We start from the raw sequence: 23,261 nt of genomic DNA, 5'->3' as shown, positions 1-23,261 counted from the left end.
CCATCCATCCACCCATCCACCCACCCATCCATCCATCCATCCACCCACCCATCCATCCTTTTCTTTCCATGGAATGAACGTTTTCTTTTCTGTGGGGTCATCCTGAGGTCACCACAGCCCCCTGAGCCCGTCCTCACAGCCTGACAAGGTGGTTTGGTAAGCAGTGACAGTCTCTCATTGTGGCACCATAACCCTACAGTAAAACAGACAAGAAGAAGCAGAAGAAGAAGAAGGCAGACAGGAAGGGCGGACAGAGCAACGCGGGATTGGAGCTGGAGGAGGAGTCCTCAGATGAGGAGAGAAGCAAGAAAACAGCCTTGTGAGGCCTCTTGTCGCCTGGGGGTGTTCCGTCCACACCCCTCACGCCGCAGCCACCACCTGAAGCTGAACTGGTGTCATCTGGGTCTGAAAACTGTCCTCAGATGAGGAGGCCAGCTCTCCCTATAGCCCCCACACTCATCCCCTTCCCCACGGATACACTGGCCACTGGCCTGTTGTCCACTCCTATCCATCTGCCCTCCTTCTGCATCCTCTCTCACATCCAGTCTGCCCCCTCCAGGCACACTCGTGGTGTCACCTAACTGTCCCGTATGTTTGTGAGTCCCATCGCTGCTCCTGGGAGGCTTTCTACCCTCTGTGCTATTTGTGTCTTGAAGGAGAGATACCCTGTGGTCCAAGCTTTCTGCCCCATAGTCACTTGGTTCCTCTGAGGACCAAGGACCGTGGACCTTGTTTCACCCTAGGGTCTCTGGTTCTTGAGTCCTCCCGGGACAAGCTCTTTTGGGCAGACAGTTCGAGCAATGGCCACCAGGGGGCGGTGTGACTTCCCAGCACCTTCCTTTAATAAAGGCCCTAATGCTGTGTAGTCTCTTTATGTGGGCTTAGGCCAGAGCCCAAAGCAGGGGCCCTGGACCACTGAGAGCTGGCCTGGGCCCAGGCTGTCCACAGAGGTGTCTAGTTGGTTCTCACGAAGGACATGGTGTTAGACTCATGTCTCGAGGACTTGGCTCCTGCCCAGTGCTGTGGGCACTGGGAAGGTGGTCCAGCCTCTGGGGGCTCCAGCCCCTCCCGCCGGGTAAGGACCCAGCTCTTCACGCTGGGTAAGGGGGTTGGGTTCTTTCTTATTTTGAGACTTGGTCTCATGTTGGCCAGACTGGCCTCAAGTTGCCCCTGAAGCCACAGATGATGTTGAACACTCCTCCTGCCCCCAGACAGGCCCGAGCCGCCATGCCACCCCTATGGCTCAGGCTGGGGCAGAAACTCTTCCCCCTGAGTCTAGGCAGTCTGCCCCACAGCAGGAGGGGCCGCATGATGGGCCTGAGCTTGTGAGCACAGCGTGTGCAAAGGCCCTGGGGCTGGTGGCAGCTCCCCCTCCTGATTCAAGCAGAGCACTTCAGGGACGCACAGGAAGGAAGAACCACGAGAGCCAAAGCTTAAGCTTATTTAATTTTTATACATTTTTTTCTTCCATTTTTTGACTTTTATTGAATCTTTTATGGACCCCCCTCACTGTTTTTGTTTGTTTGCATAGGGAGAAACGGAATAGCAGGCAGTCAGTGGTGCTCAGGCGGGTCCACAAAACAAAACAAAAGCCAGAAATCAAAATGACTTTGTAATCTATGGTTATGAGTGGAGTATGCTGTGAGCAGGGCTGTGCAGTGAGTGGCCTGGGGCGCCCTCTGCTCCCCATCCAGATCCCCCCCCCCGTGTGCTCTGGGAGGAGGGGCAGAGGCCTACACAGACCACGCAAATGCGGTTAGGAAAACCTGACGGTCAGAGCAGAGGTGCAGCGACCCGGAGTAAAATACCAAGTGGCTGAAGGGGAAAACTCAAACCCAAAAGACCTCTGCAGGAAAACACCCAGCAAACAAGGGCGGCCAGGGGGAGGAGCAACAGAAACAGTCCCCTCCCACTCCCTGAACCCGGGAGTGCCTTGCACGCCCCGTGCCCAGTCTAGTCCCTCAAACACAATGCTTGTCAGGTGCTGCAGGGCAAGTCGGGGTGCTTAGGCTGAACCCTCAGTCTTGAGTGGGCACAGGTGACTGCATCAGATCTGAGGTTGGATGGGGTGTGACATTTTGGGGGTATCCAGCTGGGTACCCCGAGCTAGGGTAGTGAGGCTGGGGGAGGGGAGAGTGGTGGCTTGGGGGTACATGCCTTCCTCCCACCCAGCGCACCTGCTGTTTCCTGTCCCACATCCTAGGGGAGCAGGGATGGGGACTGAGGGGGGCGGGGGAGGACCCCTAAACTGCACCATCTGATAGACGTGAGGCACTGATCGGGAAATGACTGTTTGGTATCATGGCTACAAGATCTGGAGACTGGCTGCCAGTCCTCTCTCCTGGGCCCTGCAGTGGGGCGACAGTCCCCAGCTGAGTGCTCTGGAACACTTAGCGCTGGACAAATGACAGAGGGAGAAGACCGCTATTAACAGGTCAGATATGAGGTTTGGGCGGGGAATTCAGGAGTGGTGGTGCACGCCTGTCGTCAGAGCAACTGAGAAACAGAGGCAGGATGGCCACCAGTTGGAGGCCAACCTGGGGAGACCTTCCTGTCTCTAAGATATCAAAACAAAACCATCAGTGGGGAAATTGAGTGGCTGGATCTCGAACCCAGTACCCCGGAGGAGCAAGGGCTACTCAGGGGTCTCGGACAAACTGAAGGGAGGGAGGAAGCTACTGTGGTCAGCACTACAGGGATTGATTAACTGCAAAGTAAATGCATGTGTATGTACAGATGCTGCACAGCCCAAAAGCCGGCCTGCAGGCGGCTCCCAGGCGCACTGTCCCAAAGGGCAGGACATTTGCTGGTGGCCTGGGGGCGGCTTGCTTGCCCACATTGTAGTACGGCCTGGCCGGTTCATCCCCGGGACGGGGCAGGGGTGGGGCAGAAGGACGCCATTCCCCTGATGTCATTTCCACCACCCCGGGTATTCCTGATTATCAAGCTCAGGACCTCAGACGTCTGGTTCCCACCTGGGAAACAGTCACAGGCTACACCCCAAAGCAGCAGCTGTGGGGGCTTCACCAGGGCGCGATGCTGGGTTTGGGCCTGGGTAAGGGATGGTGGCCTGAGGAGAGGATGTTTGAAAAATGTTTCATACATAGGAAAACAGAAACGAAAATCTCCTGCCGTGCTTCAGTCATCCACCTGAGGACCAGTGTGGGGTCCATGGGTGGGAACTGGAGATCTTCTGAGAAATGGGGGGGGGGATGCTGCGTGGCCCCTCCCGACCTGTCGCCGGGCATGCTCTGTCCACTGTCCCCGCCCTCACCCGCCTTGATGGTCCCTGCGAGATGGTGCTACCTCTCCTGGCACGGGAGTGGACAGGCTGAGGAAGGAAAAAGCTGTAAGTCAGCCAGGCCTACACATGACACGCCGGGCTGAGGTGGGTGGGGCGGTGGTCCCCACATCATGCTGAGCCTGCCATGGCCTCTCTGCCAGCACCCAACACTCAGGGCTGAGTGGGGCGACAGGCGGACTGGTGGCGGGTGGGGCCGGGGCAGAAAGAAGCAAGGGGATGGCTTGGAGCCCCGCTAAGCCCCTGACAACTATCTTAGCTTTGGTGAACTTTAAGAGCAGATTTAACAGAAGACAGAAAAACAGAACAACAAAAACCCAAAGGCAACTACAAACAATAAAACCGAAAAAGAAAAACTGAAATCACGGACTTGGGATGGCCCCGCTGTGTCCCCTCCACTGCTGGGACTCCCCACAGCTGAGCTTGAGCAGACAGACGGACGGACGGACGGACGGATATTGCATATATTCAGGTTTGTGGGTTGGCTGGAAGACAGAGGGGCGGCCTTGGGGAAGGTTGACCCCAGGCTGGCCCTGGGGCAGAGGGTTGGGGGGGCTCAGGGAATGAGCACCAGGTGACTCCAGCCCCCCACTGCGGGGTGAGGCGGGGCCAGGGTGGGCGGGGATCACAAGCCATGACCAATTGTGACTTCCTTAATAGTGATGTTTTTCCTGTTTGTTTCTATGTTTTGGTTGCCCCTCCCCCCTTTCTTGAGGCAGTGTCTTACTCTGTAGCACAGGCTTGACCTGGAACTCAGAGCAATCCTCCTGCCTCAGCCTCCCAAGGGCTAGGATCACAGGCGTGCGCCACCACGCCCAGCATTCTTTCTTATATTAAAAAGTCTCGCTTTCATTTGATTTTTTTCTTTTCTTTACAAATAGAAATACCACCCTTTTGGATTTTATTTTTTATTTCATGTAATCGCTTGTCTGTTTGTAACTATGCGTGCAGGGCATGCGTCTGTGTGCGCAGATATTATTTAAAAGTTAATACTTGTCCTCGGGAGAGCAAGGCACATGTTGTGGTAAAAAGTTCGTGCAAATTTGGAAATAATGGATTTTTTTCTTTTTTTGGTAAGGATCTATACATATATATATGTATATGTATATATATAGTATCCTTTTTTTTCTTTCTTAGTAGAGGCGGTGAGGGAAGTGGGTGGGTAGGCGGACCTGTCATGCACACAGCAGCCCGGCGGGGAAGGGGGCTCTTGGGTGTCGCGGGGCCTTAAGCACCATGCAGTTAGGTAAATAGTTGGTTTTGTCCTGACCCCTCTGACCCCTGGGGGACCCGGCTGGCTGGCTTGGGGGGGAATCAGAGGGGACTTGCCAGGTCTACCCTGCAGACGGCCCATCCCACACCCACTGGCCTGAACCCCATCTGGACAGTGGCCTCCGTGATGTCCCCAGTGGTCCCCCTACTGGAGGGTCCCTGAGGACAGACGGACAGATGGTGGGGGTTTGAGGCCATGAAGACTGGGCAAGTCTTGAGGAGCTTTGTACTTAACCAGTATCCCAGGGAGGACTGCAGGTGGGTGGGGCCTGGCGGGGGGGCGGGGTCCGCAGGGAGGGGACATGACAGCGCCAAGTATGATGGGGCCAAGATGGGTGGTTGGGGAGGAGGGGCCTTTGTAGGTTTAGTGACCTTAAAAGGACCAACATCCCTCCCACGGCTGGCCATCCAAGATAGGACTGGGTGGGTGCGTACGGGGGCTGCAGAGCTGGGGTTGGGGCATGGCCCTTGCACCCCGTCTTAGTCTTAGTGTTTTTAGGCCAGTGAAGTACGCATAGCAGATGGGGGACCCCAGCCAGCAGTCCACCCTGTCACCCCATCACTCCCAGAGCCCTCCCACCTGGGATCCGAGTGCACTTCCACCAGCCTTCTTGGTCCCTGTGCTGGGCCCCACATCATCAGGAGGGTCAAAGTGCAAAGGGGGCATCCCCCTGCTGTGGGGTACCCCAGGGTGTGTCTCCAGGAAGTAAGGCACTGGCAGAAGTGTAGGGGGACGGCGCATAGCCCCAGCCTGGGTTTCGGGACACCCAGCTCTACCCCCCTGGGGTCCCATCTCTCTAGCTCGGAGGGCGCGCGGTGATGAGAGCGGGGAACACGGAGACGGGGGGTGGGGTGCCCGAGCCGCTCGGTGTCCCCGATGGACGAGGTGGACGCGGGTGGGTGGAGGGGCTAGGCACTTAGATCGCGACACCTCCCGCCTCCAGGAACCTCGGCGTGGGGGGCCCGGTTCCCTCACCTCTGTTTCTCAAAGTGCTGATACTTTCCATGTGCGAGGGGAGGCCGGAGGGACGGTCGGGAGCTGCGTGGCCTCTCATGCTGGGGTTGGGACAAATTGCATAGAGAGATGTGTCCTTCCAAATGAGGTCCGCAAGGAAAGGGGCCAGAGGGCCGAGATGGAGGCTGGACGCAGGACCCTCCCCGGGGTCCCAAAGTACCTGTATGGCATGTCTGTCCCCAGCAGGGCCAGCGCTGGGCGGCTCCCACGCGCCTCTTCCGCCCACTGTGTGGGACGTCCGACCTCCAGCCTCCTGTCTTTGGCAAACACTGTCGGTGGGGGCGGCCGGAGGTCCCGGAGGCTGGCGCTGGTGGCTGGCAGCAGGGGTCTGGGGAGAGGTGGCCTGGCTGGGTGGCCCACCCCGTCCATCCTGCCCATCTGTTGGTGCTGGGCGCAGGTACCAGGCCAGGCTTGCCTGGTCTGTGGGTGATGGCAGGGTCCTCAGGGTGCAGAAGGGCTGCAGGCAGCCGTCCATCAGCAGCAGGTGCCACAGAGACCCAAAGCTCCCATCCGTTGTCATCTTGGTTGGGAAGGGTTTATTTTTTCCTGTTTGTCTTTTGTCCTTTTCTCCTCCTGTCTTTTCCGTGGAGTTGGGAGTCGGCAGGGGGCTTCTTACTCTGTCTAATTTTCCACCAAAAATGCAGGCTGGGACTGTCACCCTGGGACTCCACCAGCGATGAAGGAGGTGTGGGAAGGCAACCTCAGCTACCCCAGGTACCAGGACTGCATGGGCCACAGAGATTGGAGAGAGAGGGAGGGAGAGGGAGAGAGAAAACAATTGGGTGTCAGGAGAGCAGCCGTCTCTTCCCCTCCCCCACGGCGCGTGGGTTCCTGAATCCCAGACCATACTCCAGGTGTGATCTACGTCCTCAGGACTGACGTTCGTCCTCCCCCACCTCTGCACAAGGCTGCCCAGCAGCAAAACAGCAGACATGCCCCTTTCCTGTTGGTGTTAAGTCTGTCCCGTGTGACATCAGGGACTTAGTGTAAGTACATCCCGCACGACGTCACAGATGTGTGAGTACATTCCATGTGACGTCAGGGACTGAATATATTAAGTCTGTGGGTGGCTGAGGGCCCTCCCTGCTAGCTCCACTCAGGTCCTGAGTCTGAGAAAGCAGCGTGTGGGTGGCTCTGATCATGGTTCAGTATACCAGGCTAGCCTAGAACTCACTGTAGCCAGCAGGCCTTGAGCCTTTCGTCCTTCTGCTCCAGTTTCCCTACTACAAGGTGGTGCCCGCACCACCACACTGGCGTTGTCTTCTCAACAATCATGCCCCTGCCCCAGCTAGGAAGTTCCTGGCTGGCCTCAGACAGTGGACAAGACCAGCCTGGACATGTCCCAGTCGGGTTCCTCTCCAAGACTCCTGGGGTGTCAGTGGAGCACTGTCCTGGGAGTCCTGTCTAGCCTGGAACCTGAGAGTGCAGGCAGGGGTGGGGGGTGAGGCTGCTTGCAAAGGAGGCGGGGCCTGCCTCCCGGCCCCGCCCTCAGCCAAGTTGAAGCTCCTGCATCCCTTACCTCATGTCTGGTTTCCGTTGGCAACCAGACAGGGTGGGGTATGACCCTGCCTTGTGGGGACCGTGGTGCTGTCATCCCAGGCAGCGAGAGGGGCTGGAACCTCAGACCCCCGGGGGTATTGGTGTGCTTGGTTATGAGGGGCCTGGGGGGAGTATGGTCGGTGTGCAGATGGGGGGAGGGCAAGGGGGACCCGGCTGCAGGGAGGCCGAGCCAGGAATAACAATGCAGCCGGCCAGAAAGTGCTGACTGGGCAGAATGAGCGGAGGCCGGGGCTGAAGCGGGGGGGCCTGGGGGAGGGGGCGCCGCAGGCTCGCAGCCTCCTGACTCCCGGCGGGGGCGCCGATCTTGTCCACACCCCTCCCCACTCAGGAAGTCCCGTCCGTTCTCCCTCCCCTAAAACCTTCCCTAGACTGCCCAGGGAGGAGGCCGCGTTCCCGGGCCGGCTTCCCCTTGCCGAGCCCACGTCGCTTGCTCCTCCATGGCCCAGGCCTGGTCACTGGGTCAATGGCAGAGGCCTGACCTCAGAAAACCTGACCCAGAGGAGGCCCAGGAGGGCTGGGGTGGGGGCAGGCCAGGAAGGCGTGAGGCCGGCTTGTGAGTCGGTAACATTCCCAGCCTCGCGAGGGGGCTGGGCTCTGGAGGCTGCCAGGGCTGATCCCGAGGAAGGGACAGCCAGGCCTCTGGTCTCAGTCACAGCCAAGGCTTCTTGAGCCACGTAAAGGAACCTGGACAGCTACAGAGGGTCCCAAGGCAACCTCTGATCAATGTGAGGACAGAGGTGACCACCGCTGCGCAACCACAGGCAACTTGCCTTTCCTCTCTGAGCCTCTTCTCCAACACTAGCTTCCTACTCTAACTGCTCTGCACTCTCCCTCCAGTCATCCTCCCTTTCAGCTCTGCCTCTTTGGAGAGGAAGGTGGGGAGCACAGAGAAGCCCTGGCCTGCAGTGTACTGTGTGACTCTGGGCTGGCTGCCTCTCCTCTCTGAGCCCCAGTTCCCCAACTAAATAAAGACCCCACCCTGGGTGCTTTGCCGGGCAGGAGCCATAGAGCGGCAGGTGGGGTGGAGGAGACCTCACACCCAGGGGGGCTCAAGGCCCGGGCTGGGAGCGAGAGGCTGGCTTCTTGTGAGTCCCTGCCAGGGCTGTGGCCAGCAGGCCTGCTGTCCCTGACCCCCCAGGCCGGCCCCTCTGCCCCACCCCCCACCCCCCAGCCGGCCTCTCGGCCCCTACCTGTCCCAAGAGGATCCCTCCGTCCTAATCCCACAACGGGACTGTTTGCAGGGGGCGTGCCGGGCGGAGAGCAGGCTGCGGGGAGGAGAGAGACCAGAGCCCGTTAGCACCAGAGCACGGGGCCCAGAGAGGGTGTCTGCTGCCTGGGAGTCACACAGCCTTGCCTTCATACCTAGCTGCAGTGGTCTTGGGGGGTGCCGCCCTCATCACCCCTCAGGGGCAAATCTGGCCACTCCAAGAGCCTGGGTCCTGGGTGACCTGGGGATCCCGGCTGGGGTCCCTAGGTGGTGAGGTACGTGGGGCACTAGCCTTGGGCTGAAGCAACGAATAAAATATTAATAATCAAAGGCCAGCTGTGAATAATTCAGGGTGTTCCAGCTGCGGCCAGGCTGGCGGCATCCCGCACACGGTGTCATCAATAATTAAGGGAGTTTTATTTATTGATTTCCCTCGTAGAGAGTGTGGGGCGGATGGAGTATCTGCACAAATTCTATCTATCATCTAGCTGACTTTTGATGTTTTTTTTCCTGAGGCAGAGTCTCTCCCTGTAGCCCAGGCCAGACTTGAACTTGCAGCTATCCTCCTGTCTCAGCCCCCTGAATGCTGACATGACAATCCTGTGTCTCTGTGCTTCATGCTCTACTATCTCAGTCTTAGCCATCAGATCTTGGGGCTGAGGAACCTCGGTGCCAGGGAGGAAAGGACCAGGGCTGTTCTTGCACTCCCGGGGCAGAAGGGAGCAGCTTGTGTGGGGTCAGAAAGGGGAGAGTGGATCTCAAGAAAGGCACAAGGCGGGAGAAGGGACAGGACTTTGCAAAGTTCCTGCTGCATACCAAACAGGGGCTCCACCCCTGGCCACGCCCCCAGCCATTAGTGGGGGATCCTAGGTGGGGCTACACGACTGACCACGCCCCCAGCCCAGCACTGGAGTCCAGGCGAGGCTCCACCCCTGGCCACGCCCCCAGCCCATTAGTGGGGGATCCTAGGTGGGGCTGCACGACTGACCACGCCCCCAGCCCCCTCACTGCGTGATCGCAGACAGATGTAGGTAACTGTGTTAACTGAGAGACAGAGAGGAGAGTCCCTGCGATTAGGCAGGACGCAAACTGTGTGGAAAGGTCACTTGTGGTTCGGGATATGTAGGGTATGCGTGTCTGGCTGTGGGGAGGGGACCCATGGGGACTTGGCTGGCTTGAAATCACATCCTATCACTTCAATCCACTGTGGCTCTGCGTCCCTTCCACACTGCGACACGGCACACCAAACAGTTATTTCCCCCAAATTCTCCTCAAGAGCCAGTGCCCCAGTCCCGCGTGCCTTCTGTCACTTGACTGGATTTCACTGTGCAGCCCAGGCTGGCCTTGAACCTGCTGCAACCCTCCTGTCTCAGCCTCCCGAACGCTTTACATCTTAGACATCTTGTGCTTGGCACAAACCACCACCAGAGCCATGGAGCCGCCAGGCTCTCCAGCTGACCGAGGCTGCCCCACTCCGCCCTGGTAAGAGCTGGCACTCACCGGTCCGGGCTGCTGGGTGGCCGGGTCGCAAGCCAGGGACACCAGATCCTTGAGCGGGTCCTGGGGATTGAGATGTGGCGGGTACCGGATGGCCGTGTGGGGGAAGTATGTGGAAGCAGTCTGCGGCAGGATGGGCGTGGCGGGGAAGTGCAGGGCCGAGGATGGGTGGGGACTCCGCGCAATGCCTGTGGACAGACGGTCCCCAAACTCTCATGATGCCCAGTCTGGGTGGAACTTTAGGCTATCCTCCTGCCTCAGCTAAAGGTATGCCACAGAGGCTCCCCGGCAGAGCAGGGTGAGTGCAGCTCTGTGGCCAACGGTCTTTTTCACAAAGAACCAGGCAGTAAGCCCTGAGAAAGGACAGAAAGGACAATACAGGGCCTGGGTGCAGTGCGCAGAGCACTCCCCAGCTCCCCAGCACACACGGTGGCCCCAGGCACATCCCCAGCACTCACAACGCTGTGGCAGGAGGATTGCTGTGAGTTCCAGGCCAGTCTTGGCTACAAAGTGAGGTGTTGCCTGGTTACAACTAAATGTCCAAGTTCTTAAAAATATAATTTAAATATATTTTAGCTAACGCATAAGGGCATCTTCTTCCACTTTCCCTTCAGTCCCAACAATTACCCTCATTTGAAACACAGCTATGTGACCCCTCTATTCTGAAATTGATAGCCAAAAGTCTAGCAAAGCAGAATAAATCCAGCTACATGTATGTATTAATTTTACATAAATATTTTAATAAGTGTCTATAGTTTTATGTTGTGATATATGCAAAGTTTATGAGTCATTTGAATCGTTTTTGCTTCTAATATACAAGTGAGTTATTAGAACAAAATTAAATGTGAATTTAGAGAAGTCCATATTTAAATGTCCAATTCTTGTTTGTTTGTTTTTTTGTTTTTCGAGACAGGGTTTCTCTGTGTAGTCCTGGCTGTCCTGGAACTCTGCAGACCAGGCTGGCCTCGAACTCAGAAATCCACCTGCCTCTGCCTCCCAAGTGCTGGGATTACAGGCGTGCGCCACCACCGCCCGGCTCCTAAATGTCCAATTTTATAATCTCCACTATTTTCACAACATTATGCTGTGACAACTGCCCCACCCCCTTCCAGGCCTCCCATGAATTCACTTCCTGTCACAGAGCACACACTGTGAAATACAACCTACAAGCCTCCAGGCTGGAATGTCAGAGCCTTGCTCCTGTGCACAGCTCTGTAATACTCCAGTGTCATCAGGGCATCACTAACTCCTCTCTCCACAGTGGTCGCCCCACCCCTGTCCCCATCCCAGGGTAGAGGGTCGCATGACCGTGTCTCTACCCTCACAGGGCTCTATCAGGGTCACAGCGTACGGCCTCCCTGGCATGCATACAGTCGGAGTTAATGAACTAGCCACTTGGGGTCAGGCACCAATCACATTTTTATGTCACTCTGCAGGTGACACTTGGTGCTCCCACAGGCCGCGTCACCCAGGGCCGGCCATCTCCACCATACCACAGTAGCTTTTTTCCTGGCTGGAAGGCTCAGCAGTGGGACCAATGCTCAGAAACCTACAGCACTTTGGTGGCTCTGCTGGTGGCAATCAGGACACTCACCGCTGTGTACCGCGATGACCGGCCTGTGGTGCTGCGTGAAGCTGGAGAGCCGGGGGGAGTCCTGGGGGGACGGGCTGTTGAACGGAGATTTGTCCATCTCTGTCTTCTTCACTGGGGATGAGATGCCTGTGGGGAGGGGACCCAAGTCTCCATCTCTGAGGGGCAGCAAGTGATATCACACACACCCCCAAGCCCAAGGCTGTACTGGGAATGTTGTGGGGGACACTCAGAAAGTCCTCCAGTGGCTCAGGAGAGCACATGGGGAAATAACACACAGCCACAAACAGGAGAGAGGCCCTGACCTGTCTTCAAGGCGGGACCCCTTCTGTTCCCCATGCCCTGAGGACACTGATGCTGGGGTGGACAACAGTCCCTACCTCACTGGCTCAGACTAGTCTCCAACTCATTGCAATCCTCCTGCCCCAGCTGCTCAAGTGCTGGGGTACCAACTGCAGTCTGCATCTGCTGTCTCTGCCCTTATGTCAGCCAACACCCATCACAGGCTGTGAGGGAACGGACAGCCGTGGACACCTGCCTCCCTTGGGGTGACACGGGAGGACTACAAGGGATGAGGTCAGACTCTCTAGGAGCAGCACCCAGTGTGGCCACAGCGCCTCACTGTGGCTGTCAGTCCTCCTGACCTCATCAGTCAGATGTCTTACCCAGGGTCCCCCAGGGCAGCATCAGCTCGTGTGAGAGACAGCCCTTCCTGTCTAGACTGTCCCCATTACAGGCTCATTAAGGCCACTAAGCAGATTAGGGCAGCCTGTCTGTGTCCAGCCTTTGGCGCCAAGCGAGGTCCTCAGAGGCCCAACGTGCCCCGCCCCCACCGGCCAGGCCTCAGTTTCCCCCATCTACATCCTAGCCTGTGGAAAACTCTGGGCTCTCCTGTCCCTGCCCTGGACACTGACTAGGACCAGAGACTTTGCTCCCCTGGCAGGGGGTCTCATAGCACCTAGGGGTGGAGCTGGGGTTTGCGGTTGACTAGACCCCTTCCCACCTGCGATGCTTCAAGAATGGCCATGGGGTATTGCAAACGGAGAAACGAAGGCTTCAGCGGCTGGCGTGACCAAAAGGCTGCCAGGCTGGGCTCGATGACTCCCGTGGGCTGCGATCTCAGGGGTGTACAGATGCAGCTCTGAGATGCCCAGGATTCGGGGGGCATCTGGAACCAAGTGCTGTGGGGATGCCTCATTTCCGGACTTGGCTACAGGACAAGTCCCAGGAGGCCCTACGACTCGGGTCTGCTTCTTTTTTTGTGTTTGTTTTTGTTTTTTCGAGACAGGGTTTCTCTGTGTAGCCCTGGCTGTCCTGGAACTCACTCTGTAGACCAGGCTGGCCTCGAACTCAGAAATCCGCCTGCCTCTGCCTCCCAAGTGCTGGGATTAAAGGCGCGCGCCACCGCTCCCCTGCTTCTTACTTATGGTACCTGCAGTGTTCAGGCTGGAATATCTAGTTCACAGTAAAGTAACATACGGCTGGACTACAACTCCCAGGAGGCCTTGCAACACTAGCCTAGCTCCCGCCCGGTGCGCCTCTGGTCCTACCTCCTTCCATGTCTTCCGTCCAGTTGCGGCTGCTACTCGTGGGCGAGTTAGGCGACGTGTAGTAGTCGCCGCCGGGGCTCGTGTCCACGTCCTCCTCCATCGAGCCTGACTTGTGCCGCTTGCTCCTGGAGGGGGTGAGGTTAACAGTCCAGTTTCCACGGAGATGGTGGAGGAGCTGGCTAACTTCCGGTTCGTAGGGAGAGTTATGGAGTCATCCCAGGACCGCATCCTATCAATTACCCTTTGCCAGACACCAGGGGCAGAAGCGAGAGACACCCCAGTGTCTTTGCAGGGTGTCATATAGGAAGCAGACACATCACGTGATCCGCTCTCTGTCCTACAGATCTCCAGAGAAACTTGTTGGACTCAGTGGCCTACCAGGGCTCGGGGAACGGGCACTAAGACTCGAGTTTTGATGGATAAATAGTTTATCAGCCCACTTGTAAAGTAAAGACAGGTATTGCAGACAGAACAGTGGGTCAGCTAAAGTGAGAAGAGGAGGTGGGGAAGCTGAGACCCAGATGCACCCAGCGGGGTAACCTTGGCACCTACCCACTGGAGGAGGTGCTGGGTAGAGTCCTTCTCATGCCGGCGCTGGCCGGGTTCAGGTCGTATGCCAGGTGGCCCTGCAGCTCTCCCAGGGAGAAGTTGGGTCCGGTTCCGGTCACCACAGGCGCTGGAGAAGGAGATGGATCCCATGAGGGGGGAGGGCGGAGCCCCGTGGCCCCATGTGACCAACCCAACTTTGGAACGGAGGGGCCGAGGGCGGGGACACTCACTCCGAGACACCTGGATCAGCTCAGTGACACTGAACACGCCTGACGTGACGAAGCTCTCTTGGAAGTCTGTGGTGTCTGGAAAGCGCGCGGGGTCAGAGGTCAGTAGGCCAAGATAGCCGCCTCTTTTCTCCGTGGTGCCCCTGCAGCCAGGGTGACGCCCCACGAGGAGCCTGCAACCCCTTACCCCAGCCGAGCCCGACGGTCACGTGATACCCACTGCTGAGCCCATGCCCAGCTGTCACGTGGATGATCGTGTCCCCACGCTGGCAGCAAGGCTTCTACCGCCGGGCTGCTGGGCTCTGCGCCCTATGCTGTGGTGGGGACGAGCTGTCAGTGCCCCGTGGCGGGAAGTAGCCACGATGGAGAACTACGAGCCTCGAGCAGCATCACCGACTTGGGGGATGGTCTGTGGGGATGGTTGCTCTTTTGGACATAGACTTGGTATGAAGGAAGATTCTGGAACTACCTACTGCGCTTCACTGCGGGTGGGGGCGGGTGCAGGCTGGACCCGACCACAGCGAGACGCCATGGCTCGGTCAGTACTAGGCCCAGGGGTGCAAATGCAGTCCCCAGGGCTGAGCCGGCAGCAGAGCGCACACAGGGCTGAGCAGCAGTGGGACCAGCCCCCAGGGGGCAGCACAGTCCACAAGCACTGAGTACCGCCCTTGTGGCTGGGGTGGGCCTGCTGTGCCCAATGGAAGTGTCCCGCCCGTTTCCTGCTGACCCAAATGGTGGCGGAAGGGGGGGAATTTCCTGTTTGTACAGCGCCCACCAGGCCCGTGTCCAAAGGCAAGGGAGCCCTGACCACTGGGATCCTCCCTTGGGGCCCACCTTCTTCCACCATCTGGTTGAAAGGGAGGAGGCAGGAAGAGGCCCAGGAGGACCCAGGGTCATGGCCGGGGTCACGAGCCTCCTGGCACAGCCCGGCTGCAGGCCTCAGGCCTGTGCCTCTCCCTTCCAAGCCCAGTAAATGGCTTCCTGCGCTTCCCTGCTCTCCCCTCCCCCGAAAACCTGTGTTTGCAACAAAGGCCCATGATGTAAGCAAACCACTGTCCAACCACCAGGGAGATCCGAGCCAAGGGCCCCCCCCCCCCCGCCCCTGCAAAGGAAGCAGGACCCCTCCGACCCCTCTTTTGGAGATTCTAGGCAGAGATCCACCTTGACCACGCCCCCAGCCCCTCACTGGGGAAGTCTAGGTGGGGCTCTGTTCCTGACCACGCCCCCTAGCTGGGGGATTCTAGGTGGGGCTCGATGCTGATCACGCCCCTAGACCTCTCCTGGGGGGCATCTTAGGCAGAGGTCCACTACTGGAGACACCCCATCCCCTACTGGGGGATTCTAGGCAGGGTTCCACCCTGGCCATGCCCCTCCCCACCCACTACTTAGACACTCCCACTATTTAGTTCAGGCTACCCTTTTAAGTCACAATCCTCCTGCCTCAGCTCTAGCTGACTCACCCAGCGTGATGGGCTTGCTGTCCTCCTGGTCTGAGCCCACTCCTGTCCGGGGGCTGCTGCTCTGCTCTGCTTCTGCCAAGAGAGGAGGGGACAATTGGTGACACTGCAGGGATCTCTGATCCTAGTCCTGCCATTTCTGTGCTGTGTGGACTTCAGTAAGTGACCCCTGTGGGCATCAGCTGTCTGCGTATATTACAGATGGGGGGACTGAGGACCATAGAGAGAATCTGGAGGCCTCTGGTCCCCTTTCCTCCCTGACCCCCACCCCATCCTTCTATCGTGAGGAAGGACGTAGCCCAGGTTGGCTCCAAGCTCCCTTTGCACTAGGACGTCCTGACTATCCTCCGTGCACTCCCCACTTTCAGTGCTGGGCTGCCACATAGGTGGTGGGGCTTCCTAAGTCGGGCCTGAGGGGTTTCCAGGCTCAGTGTCAAGAGTCACCTTGGCTCTCCCCTGCACTTGTCCTCCATTTTATGTGAAAATACTTCCCTCCCTGGCTGACACTGTGATCTGCTGTGGTGTGTGTGTGGGGGAGTGAGTAGGGGAGGACGAGGGGTATAGTCTGACCCTGGGCCGCAGTGTCCCCGAGAGGGGCACAAAGGATTAGCAGGACCTCCTGGCTGGAGACTTCTGGGAAGGTCCCAGCTCCTGTATGTAGCCTCAGATACGGGGGTGGGAGTTGGGGGATGTTGACTAAAAACTCGCTGACCCTAAATCCCAAGGACACTGTTATAAGTGGGCCCAGAGGTCAAGGATTCATTCACAGAATCCCTCCTAAAATTCTGAAAGTGAATCATGGCCGCAGGCTGGTTAAGTACTACACACCCTGCTCCTCCTCCCAGGCAGGACTCCGCCCCTGACCACGCCCCAGGAAGCCTAGGTGGCGCTGGCTGGCAGGTGTGGGTTTGTGTGTTGCTGCGGCTCCCTGGCTTTCCCAGTCCACTTTGCTCATGAACGGCCCGTGGTGTCCCCTCCCCCGGGGCCTCCCAGTCTGTTCACACAGAGCATGGGCAGCTACTGCCATGTCCTTCCCCAGTGGCTGGGACACAGGAGACCTGGGTTGGTGAGGGGACATGCGAGTGGCCAGCAGTGAAGGACATCTGGGGATGCCAGAGCAGCTTCTCTTCCGCAGCTGTGACCTGACTGTCATTTCTCAAGGCCTCTGAGGCCGTCATGTGACGCTGATGGGCCTGGCCAGGGCAGGTGCATTAGGGATGGTCACGTGACCATGCACCCCATTTCTACGTTCGTCTCTAAAAATGGGGGCTCAGCTCTGCACTCAAGATGCAGCAAGGAGGGGTAACACGCTGCGTGGAGCACTGAGCCTCTGGGACTAGTTAGGACGGCACTGAAGCATCCTGCATCCAGCAGTCAGCTGTAGTGCTCCCTGCAGCCTGACTGTGCCTGCCGGCTGCGGGAGCACAAGCCTCGTCCTGTCCAGAGAGCCTGGAAATCCCCTTCCTCCTCCCACGCATGTCTGGTTCAGTTCCAACCTGCTACGGACCCTGATCCACTGACCCACCCTGCCCCTGTGTCTCTGCGAGTCTGGCATAAGAATGTGCGTCTGTTCACTCTGAACACATCTGATGCCTGCTGTATACACACGGGCCTTGTCCCAGGCACCTACAACCAAATGCCAGTCGAGACTACAGGGTTCTAATCATGGACTTCTTCCCAGGAAATCTCCAGGAGACACAGAATGAAGGCTGGACTGGAGGTGGACTTTCCTGTTGATGTCATAGGCGTGTAGTGACACAAACAGCCACCCTCCACCCACCCACAGAAACTAACATCAGCCTGGCAGTGCTGTGTGACTTCAGGAAGAGCACTTGACAGTGCTTAAAACGCCCGCCAATCCACTGTTGAATAAATAAAAGCGGTAGCCAAACAGATGGACACAGCAGACACTCGGGGAGCCCTGGGTATGTGGAGGCGGGGCTGAACTCTCCATCTGGCTGGTGCTTTCCAGCTACAGTGGGCCTGGGCCAGAGCCAACTGGTTCTCCTGGCCAAGTCCTCCCGGGGGACCCCTGGCACCAACAACCCCACCCAACCACCCCGCGGCCGTGGCTGATGGCCGAGCTCAGGGACCCCGAGGGGACATCCAGGCCTGGTCACTCCGTGCATGTGGCTGGGGAGGCAGCGAGGCACAGGGCTGGTGGACAGGCCACATGGCCGGTGACATCACTAACTGGGCAGCCATTTCCTCGGGTTCCAGATGCTGCCGTGGCCTGGACGGCCATTTTGTGGCTGGGAAGGGCCAGCCGGTACAGGCAGGGACACAATGTCAACCCCTCTCCAAGTGGGGGAGACCAGGACAGGGATCCCTCTCTAGGGCATGGTGGCCTGCTCAGTGGCCTCCAAGGATAAGCGAAAGGCACCAAGCTGGGGCATGGGGCCAGGTGGCCATGGCCACCCTTGACCTGGCAGTGACACCAAGGCCCTGTCACCTGGGTGGCTCCTGGGCTTTGAGACTGGAGGTTAAAAATACCAGGCGGACCCTGGTCCTTTCCAAAGTCAAATGTGTCACCCGCCAGCGGGAAAAGCTGAAAATAACCCGTGTTTACACTCCGCAGATTTTTGGGTTTCTTGGCCAGTCCCAGGAATCTATCTGTGGCCGCAAGGGGGACAGCCAGGCCAAAGCCCCAGGACATCCAAAGCCATGCAGGGGAACTCGGGTCCTCCCGTCCCCCCTTCCCTGTCTTCAAGGCCTGTGGGGTTAGCAGCCTGGGCTGGGAGGTGGGGGGGGGACAGGCCCTATGCTGGGTGGCTCCTGGCCAGCTGGGCCGTCTCGGAACTAGGTAGACTCCGGATGACCCTCCCTGTCTGTGTCACGGCTTCCCATGCCGGAGGAGGGACACACCATCGCATTCACCCTCCTCCGCGGAGGGTGCTAGTGCTCGCTGCTGCATTATGGGTGGACATGGAACAGGTCTTCTACAAACACTTGCAGGGCCAGGAAACCCGGAGGAACCAAGTAAGAGTGACAGGATGGAAAGGGGTGGGGCCAGACAAGCCCCACCTACCCTGGTCTCCAGTGTCTGCTGGACGGGCGACTAGGAGTTTGCTGAGCCATGACCCTAGCACCCTCACTAGGGGATTACAGGCAGGGCTCCATCCCTAGACCACGCCCCCGAGCCCGGGGCGGGGGGGGGGGGGGAGCCCTTCAGGTCACTGCAGAAGTGCAGCTGAGGGGCTGGCTTCCCCTGGGGTTGCATGACCCAGGTAACACAGAGCCCCGGTCTGTGGAGCTGGTGGGGGTTGGGGGCCACACCTGGGGAATCTGAATGATCCCTTTCTGAGTCCCTCTCTGGTTTTCCTTGGGCCTCGGTTTCCCAGCTGTCAGAGCGGCTGAGATGTGGTTTTATGTAGCTCAGGGGCCAATTAGCAGGAACCGGGCTTGGAGCTCGGCCCCGCGCCCACGGTCGGCCGGGCGTGTCCTGGGTTCGAGTGTGAATCCTCCGGTTCCCGCTGGCCTCCTGTCAGCTAAGCTCCAAGTTGGTACCAGATGGGGAAACTGAGGGAGGCCAGGGTCGGCGTCCTCCACAGCAGCCTCGGGGCGCCTGTGAGCACTGAGTGGGCCCCTCCCTCCTGGCCAGCTTTCCTTCATCACATCCTTGAGTGAAACTGGCGTGAGGTGGGTTTTGGGAGACAGTGGTGACCGTTCCCTCCCCTGGGGGTCAGAGGTCACCCACGGGGTCCACCTTGCCTTGAGCTCCCCCAGGTCGGCCTTTGCAGGGAACCAGGAGTTGAACTCAGGTCTCGGTGCTTGCAGGAAGTCGCCTCCGCACCCTGATCTCTCTGCTATCCACCGCCTCCCACGTGCTCCACCCTCATGAGGCTTTTTTCTGTGGCTCTTGGCGGAGTCAACAGGGCCTTGCACACAGTAGGCGCTTAGTAGTGGCTCGCTGCCCGCGGCTTTGTTGGCCCGAGTCCAGCCTCCACCCCTTCGTACGTCACAACCCGCCGCCCTCCCCAGGCTGACTGGTGAGGCCGTCGCCTCTCACAGGTTGGGAAACTGAGGCTGGAAGGGACGTCTGAGCTCGTCACCGGAGCGCGTGGACGGGCCGCGGAGGGGGCGGGGCGCAGCCCGGACGCGGCCCCTTTAAGCCCCTCCCCCACGCGCCGCGCCTCCTTATGTAATTGTTGTCCTTGCATAACCCGGTTACATAAGGAAGCCGGGCCGGCGGCTCCATCCGGCAGGGACCGGCGCGCACTGCGGGCCGGCCGGCGGCTGCCACGGCTGGGGCTCACCCCTCGATGGCTCCCACCAGGGGACCCCACTGCTTCCCGCCCTCACCCCGCCGTCGGCCCCCACCTGGGCACACCCCGCCCCCACAATCCCCTGCAACCTCGCAGCAGCCAGGAAAAGTGACCAGTTTCAAACCTAGCGCAGAATCTAGGTCCTGTTCCCATTACTCAGACGCGAAACTGAGTCGCAGAGAGAGCGAACTCGCAGCGCGAGGCTGCGCAGCGCAGCGCTGACCACGGATCAGGAGGACCCTGGGGCACAGCGACGGTCCTGCACACAGCCTCCGTGCTCTCTGCTGCACCTACCTTAGCAGGGCCCAGTATGCAGAAGGCACTCAATAAATGCAGCCCTTGTGGCCATACATCTACTGACCTTTTAGGCCTTGACTCTGCATTCCAAAGAAGGGGCATTTTAATGTTTCCTCTGGTTCTCTGTGAAAAGGGGGCAAGGCTGCTTCCTGCAGGGTAAACTGAGGCAAAAAGAAAGGGAAGCCTCAGCCTGCTTTACGCAGCATGCCTGCGCAACGGGATACAGCCTGCGCAACGGGATACAGCAGGTGGCCTATCACTGCACGGAACCTGGCCCCACTGTCCCCCTCCCCGGGGACCCCATGAGTCTCGGGTGAGGGGGTCGGGTCCATTGAGCCTCTGGGCTTCTGTCCTGAGTCTGGCCCTTTAAGGCTGTCTGAGGCTTGGGTCTGTCCCAGAGTGACCCCAGGGGAGGGTGTGGCCGGGAACAAGGGGCCCATTCAGTCGTGGTGGTGGGGGCGGGGCGGGCGGGCGGGGCCGGTGGGGAGTGGGGAGGGAGGACTCCTGGAGCGGGGCGGCCGGGACCCCGCCCCCGCGCCTCCCCGACCCCCGTCGCTGGGCTCAGGCCCACGGGGAGCGGGGCTCCCCGACTGCAGGTCCTGCCCAGTCTCAGCCCTTAGTGTGACGCGAATGTGTCATCTGAGGCAGTATAGGCACTCAGCAGTACAGGAAGGTGACCCCCTGCCGCAGGCCTCCCCTCAGCAGAGGCGGAACAGAACTTGTCCCAGAACCTTCTAGAACCTGGGGCTCCGCAAGTTCCCAGCCCCACCACGGGCTTCTGGAAAGCTTCTTCCGGGTTCTCCCTCTGCTTAGGAAGCTGAGGCAGGGGACTGATTTGAATCCCTATGAAATGAGAACCGAACAGGTTCTTGAGGCAGGAGGATGAGGAAGCTGAGGCATCCTCAGCTAAGTAGCATGTTTGAGTCTAGCCTGGGCTACATAAGATCTGGTCTTGAAACTCAAACAAGGCCAGATGGAAGGGCACTGGCTCGCTCTCGGGGCCTCGGTTTCCTTGACTGGTCAGGACACCCCATGTCTCCAGAGTCTGCCCACCCCACAGCAGAGCCCCACCCGCCGGTGACTTCAGGCCCAGGCAGCGGAAGGGCAGCGGGGCTGCTGTCTGAGGGAACGAATGGAGATGTCCTGAGCTGCCCCCGGCCAGTCCCGGGCACGGGGCCAGGGCGCCAACTGTGGGCACACAGGTGCAGGGGGATGGCGTCCACTGCTGACCCCCAGAACACGGGCGCCCCAGGGTGACCCCGTCTCCCACACTCCGAGCACATGCGTTGCCACAGGAACGACGGTATTCGACACCTTTCTGCACTTTAGCAGAGGAAATGGCAGAGACCAGAGACGGTCAGGTTTCCCGGCTGCACAGCCTGCGGGTGGAGCCCCGTGCCCTAGCCTCTTACCAGTCCCATTCAAACCCGCCCCCTCCCCACCCTGGCAGGCCTGGACCCTGGAGAAGCCGAGAGCCGGCCAGCCACGTGCCCAGGACCGAGGGTCAGCAAGCGACACCACAGCTGCCCAGCGGTGTCTGCAGCCACTACAATCCCAGCAGACATGCATGGCCGTGGGGCCCCTAGTCCCGATGGGGAAACAGGCTCGAGGATGCTGAGCAGACAGTGGGCCCTCGCTCCTTTCTGCAGACTGCAAAGGCCGAGGATCTAGAAGGAAGTGGGCTAGCCTGGGCTACACAGTGAGTCTGGTGTTTTTGAGACAGGGTCTCATTCTGTAGCCTCAGCTAGCCCTAACATCACAGAACTCTTGTTGCTGCCCTGGGCCAGACTGACAGGTGGGTGGTTGTGCAGTGACTGATTATTTTTCAGGAGTTTCGATCTGTTATTCAGGGACTCAGCTGAGGGGTCGCAGCTCATGAATGAAAGTGAGGCTGGGAAAGTGGGGGCGACCCTCCCCTAAAGACGGAGCAGCGAGACTGGGGCGTGGTCGGCGTGGAGCCCCGCCTAGAATACGTCAATGATACACCGGGGGTGTGGTCAGGGCGGAGCCCCGCCCCCGTGAGGGAGGGGCGAGTCCTTCCTGAAGCCACACCCCCGCCCGGGAAGGCGCCCCAGGCCCGCCTCCTGCTATCCCAGCACCGACCGGGGCAGCGTGGAGCTCCCCCTCCCCCGGCCCCCGCCCTCGCAAGCTCGCACTCCAGCCCCGGATCCCGCCGTGGCAGCCACCCCGTCCCCGTGGCTGTTGGCGGGAAGCGAGTCCGGCCATGACCAGCACATGGGCACCATCTGGGTTGGCAGCTGCCGGCTTGGGCGGGCCTGGCACCCCTCCCCCTGGCACGGCGCCTGCCCGCGCTTCGGGTTTCGCAGGCTGCCAGCGGGGCGGAGGGGCGGGGGCAGGGCGGGCTGGCAGCCGCCTCTCCTGTGGCCCAGCGTTCCCAGACTCCTTCCAGAAAGCAGGCCAAGTCGGGGAGCCTGACTCCATTCCTCCCGCCGCTGCCTCCCCCACCAGCTCGCCCGCATCCCAGTGCTCCTGCACGCTCCTCCCTGGTCTGTGCTCTGGGCTTTGTGATCCCAGGACGTTTGCCCTGGCTGACCCTGTCTTCCTCAGGCTCCTCACGACCTCCGCTGCTCCCCCTACTTCTTTGTTTGACACAAGGTCAGCTCTAAGCTCAGTATGTAGTGCAGGCTGGCCCTGAACTCCCATGTGCTGTGATGACAGGCAGTATCTGCGGTTCTGGGGACAGTACCGAGGGCCAGCCCGACCCCTACCACCGCCACCAGTTTAAACCATTGTCTCCATCGCTCCAAGTTTCCTGTCAGACCCCAGCACTGATCCTTGTGCCCCCCAAGAGGTCAACCCAAGCTCTGCCACCCCAGTGTTAGCACTGCAGGGGTGGGGGCGGGGTGGGACCCCTGAGGCAGGAGGGGGACAAGAGACCATGCTCTCCACGGAACTGATACCTGCTGGCTCAGACAGAGCTGGGGCCGGCCTGAGGAGCAGACTGGGGGTCCAGTCTCTCAGTGACCTAGTAGGGGAGCACAGAGGTGGTCAGGTTGACCTCTGCGCTTCAGGTGTGTGTGTTGCGGGAGTGTGGGGGTGTGGTGCGCGGGGCGTTGGTGGCCTTGGCAAGCCTTGGCTCTCCCTTGACTGTGACATCCCAGACGGGGCAGCCCTCCTCTCTGACCCTGTCTCTTCCTCTGTCTAACTGGCTTCTGCATTGCTGGCACTGCCCAGACTCCAGAAGTGTTGCTGAGGCATGGAGGCACAGGCCTGAGATCTCAGTGCCGGACTTGAGGCAGGAGACCCAAGCTGGGCCACGCAGCAACCTAAGGCATCCCCAAAAAATGTCTGATGGAGGGACAAAGGAGCTGGGAATTAGGGTTCTGGAATACAGTCAAAGCATTCTGGGAAAATGTCATAATGGGCAAAAGGCTGTGTCTGCGACAGTGGTGGTGGCGTTGGCATGGCCTGTGCACACTGCATCCTGGTGCCCCCTTTAAGGGCTGTGTCTG

General features: G+C 59.3%; 2 protein-coding genes and 1 long non-coding RNA gene across 5 annotated transcripts in view; 2 read left to right on the top strand and 1 right to left on the bottom strand.

The window, feature by feature from the left end:
• Smim24 (small integral membrane protein 24) overlaps positions 1–865 on the top strand; it is a 7,161-nt gene extending 6,296 nt beyond the window's left edge. Inside the window, exon 4 of the mRNA XM_028771792.1 lies at positions 200–865. Within this exon, the coding sequence (XP_028627625.1) occupies positions 200–323 (124 nt within the window). The 3' untranslated portion in view covers positions 324–865. The remainder of the gene's footprint in view (positions 1–199) is intronic.
• Positions 866–4,166: 3,301 nt separating this feature from the next.
• The window catches only part of Nfic (nuclear factor I C), a 27,739-nt gene continuing 8,644 nt past the window's right edge, over positions 4,167–23,261 (bottom strand). Inside the window, exons 3-10 of one of the 3 annotated variants that reach the window (XM_028771565.1) lie at positions 15,230–15,301; positions 13,773–13,847; positions 13,546–13,669; positions 12,994–13,118; positions 11,447–11,572; positions 9,856–10,040; positions 8,339–8,413; positions 4,167–6,311 (exon numbers count right to left, since the gene is read on the bottom strand). In XM_028771565.1, the coding sequence (XP_028627398.1) occupies positions 8,363–8,413; positions 9,856–10,040; positions 11,447–11,572; positions 12,994–13,118; positions 13,546–13,669; positions 13,773–13,847; positions 15,230–15,301 (758 nt within the window). In that variant the 3' untranslated portion in view covers positions 4,167–6,311; positions 8,339–8,362. The remainder of the gene's footprint in view (positions 6,312–8,338; positions 8,414–9,855; positions 10,041–11,446; positions 11,573–12,993; positions 13,119–13,545; positions 13,670–13,772; positions 13,848–15,229; positions 15,302–23,261) is intronic. The other 2 variants (XM_028771566.1, XM_028771567.1) reach the window with 2 other exon arrangements.
• LOC114624614 lies at positions 14,985–17,121 on the top strand. The gene is made up of 2 exons (XR_003711960.1): positions 14,985–15,384; positions 16,908–17,121. It is a non-coding gene; the product is annotated as an uncharacterized LOC114624614 (long non-coding RNA).

Source organism: Grammomys surdaster, unplaced genomic scaffold (assembly GCF_004785775.1).
Source record: "Grammomys surdaster isolate TR1022 unplaced genomic scaffold, NIH_TR_1.0 209, whole genome shotgun sequence".
NCBI classification, from domain to species: Eukaryota; Metazoa; Chordata; class Mammalia; order Rodentia; family Muridae; genus Grammomys; species Grammomys surdaster.
The sequence above is the reverse complement of the archived record's forward strand: the minus strand, read 5'-3'. Positions and strand labels throughout refer to the sequence as shown.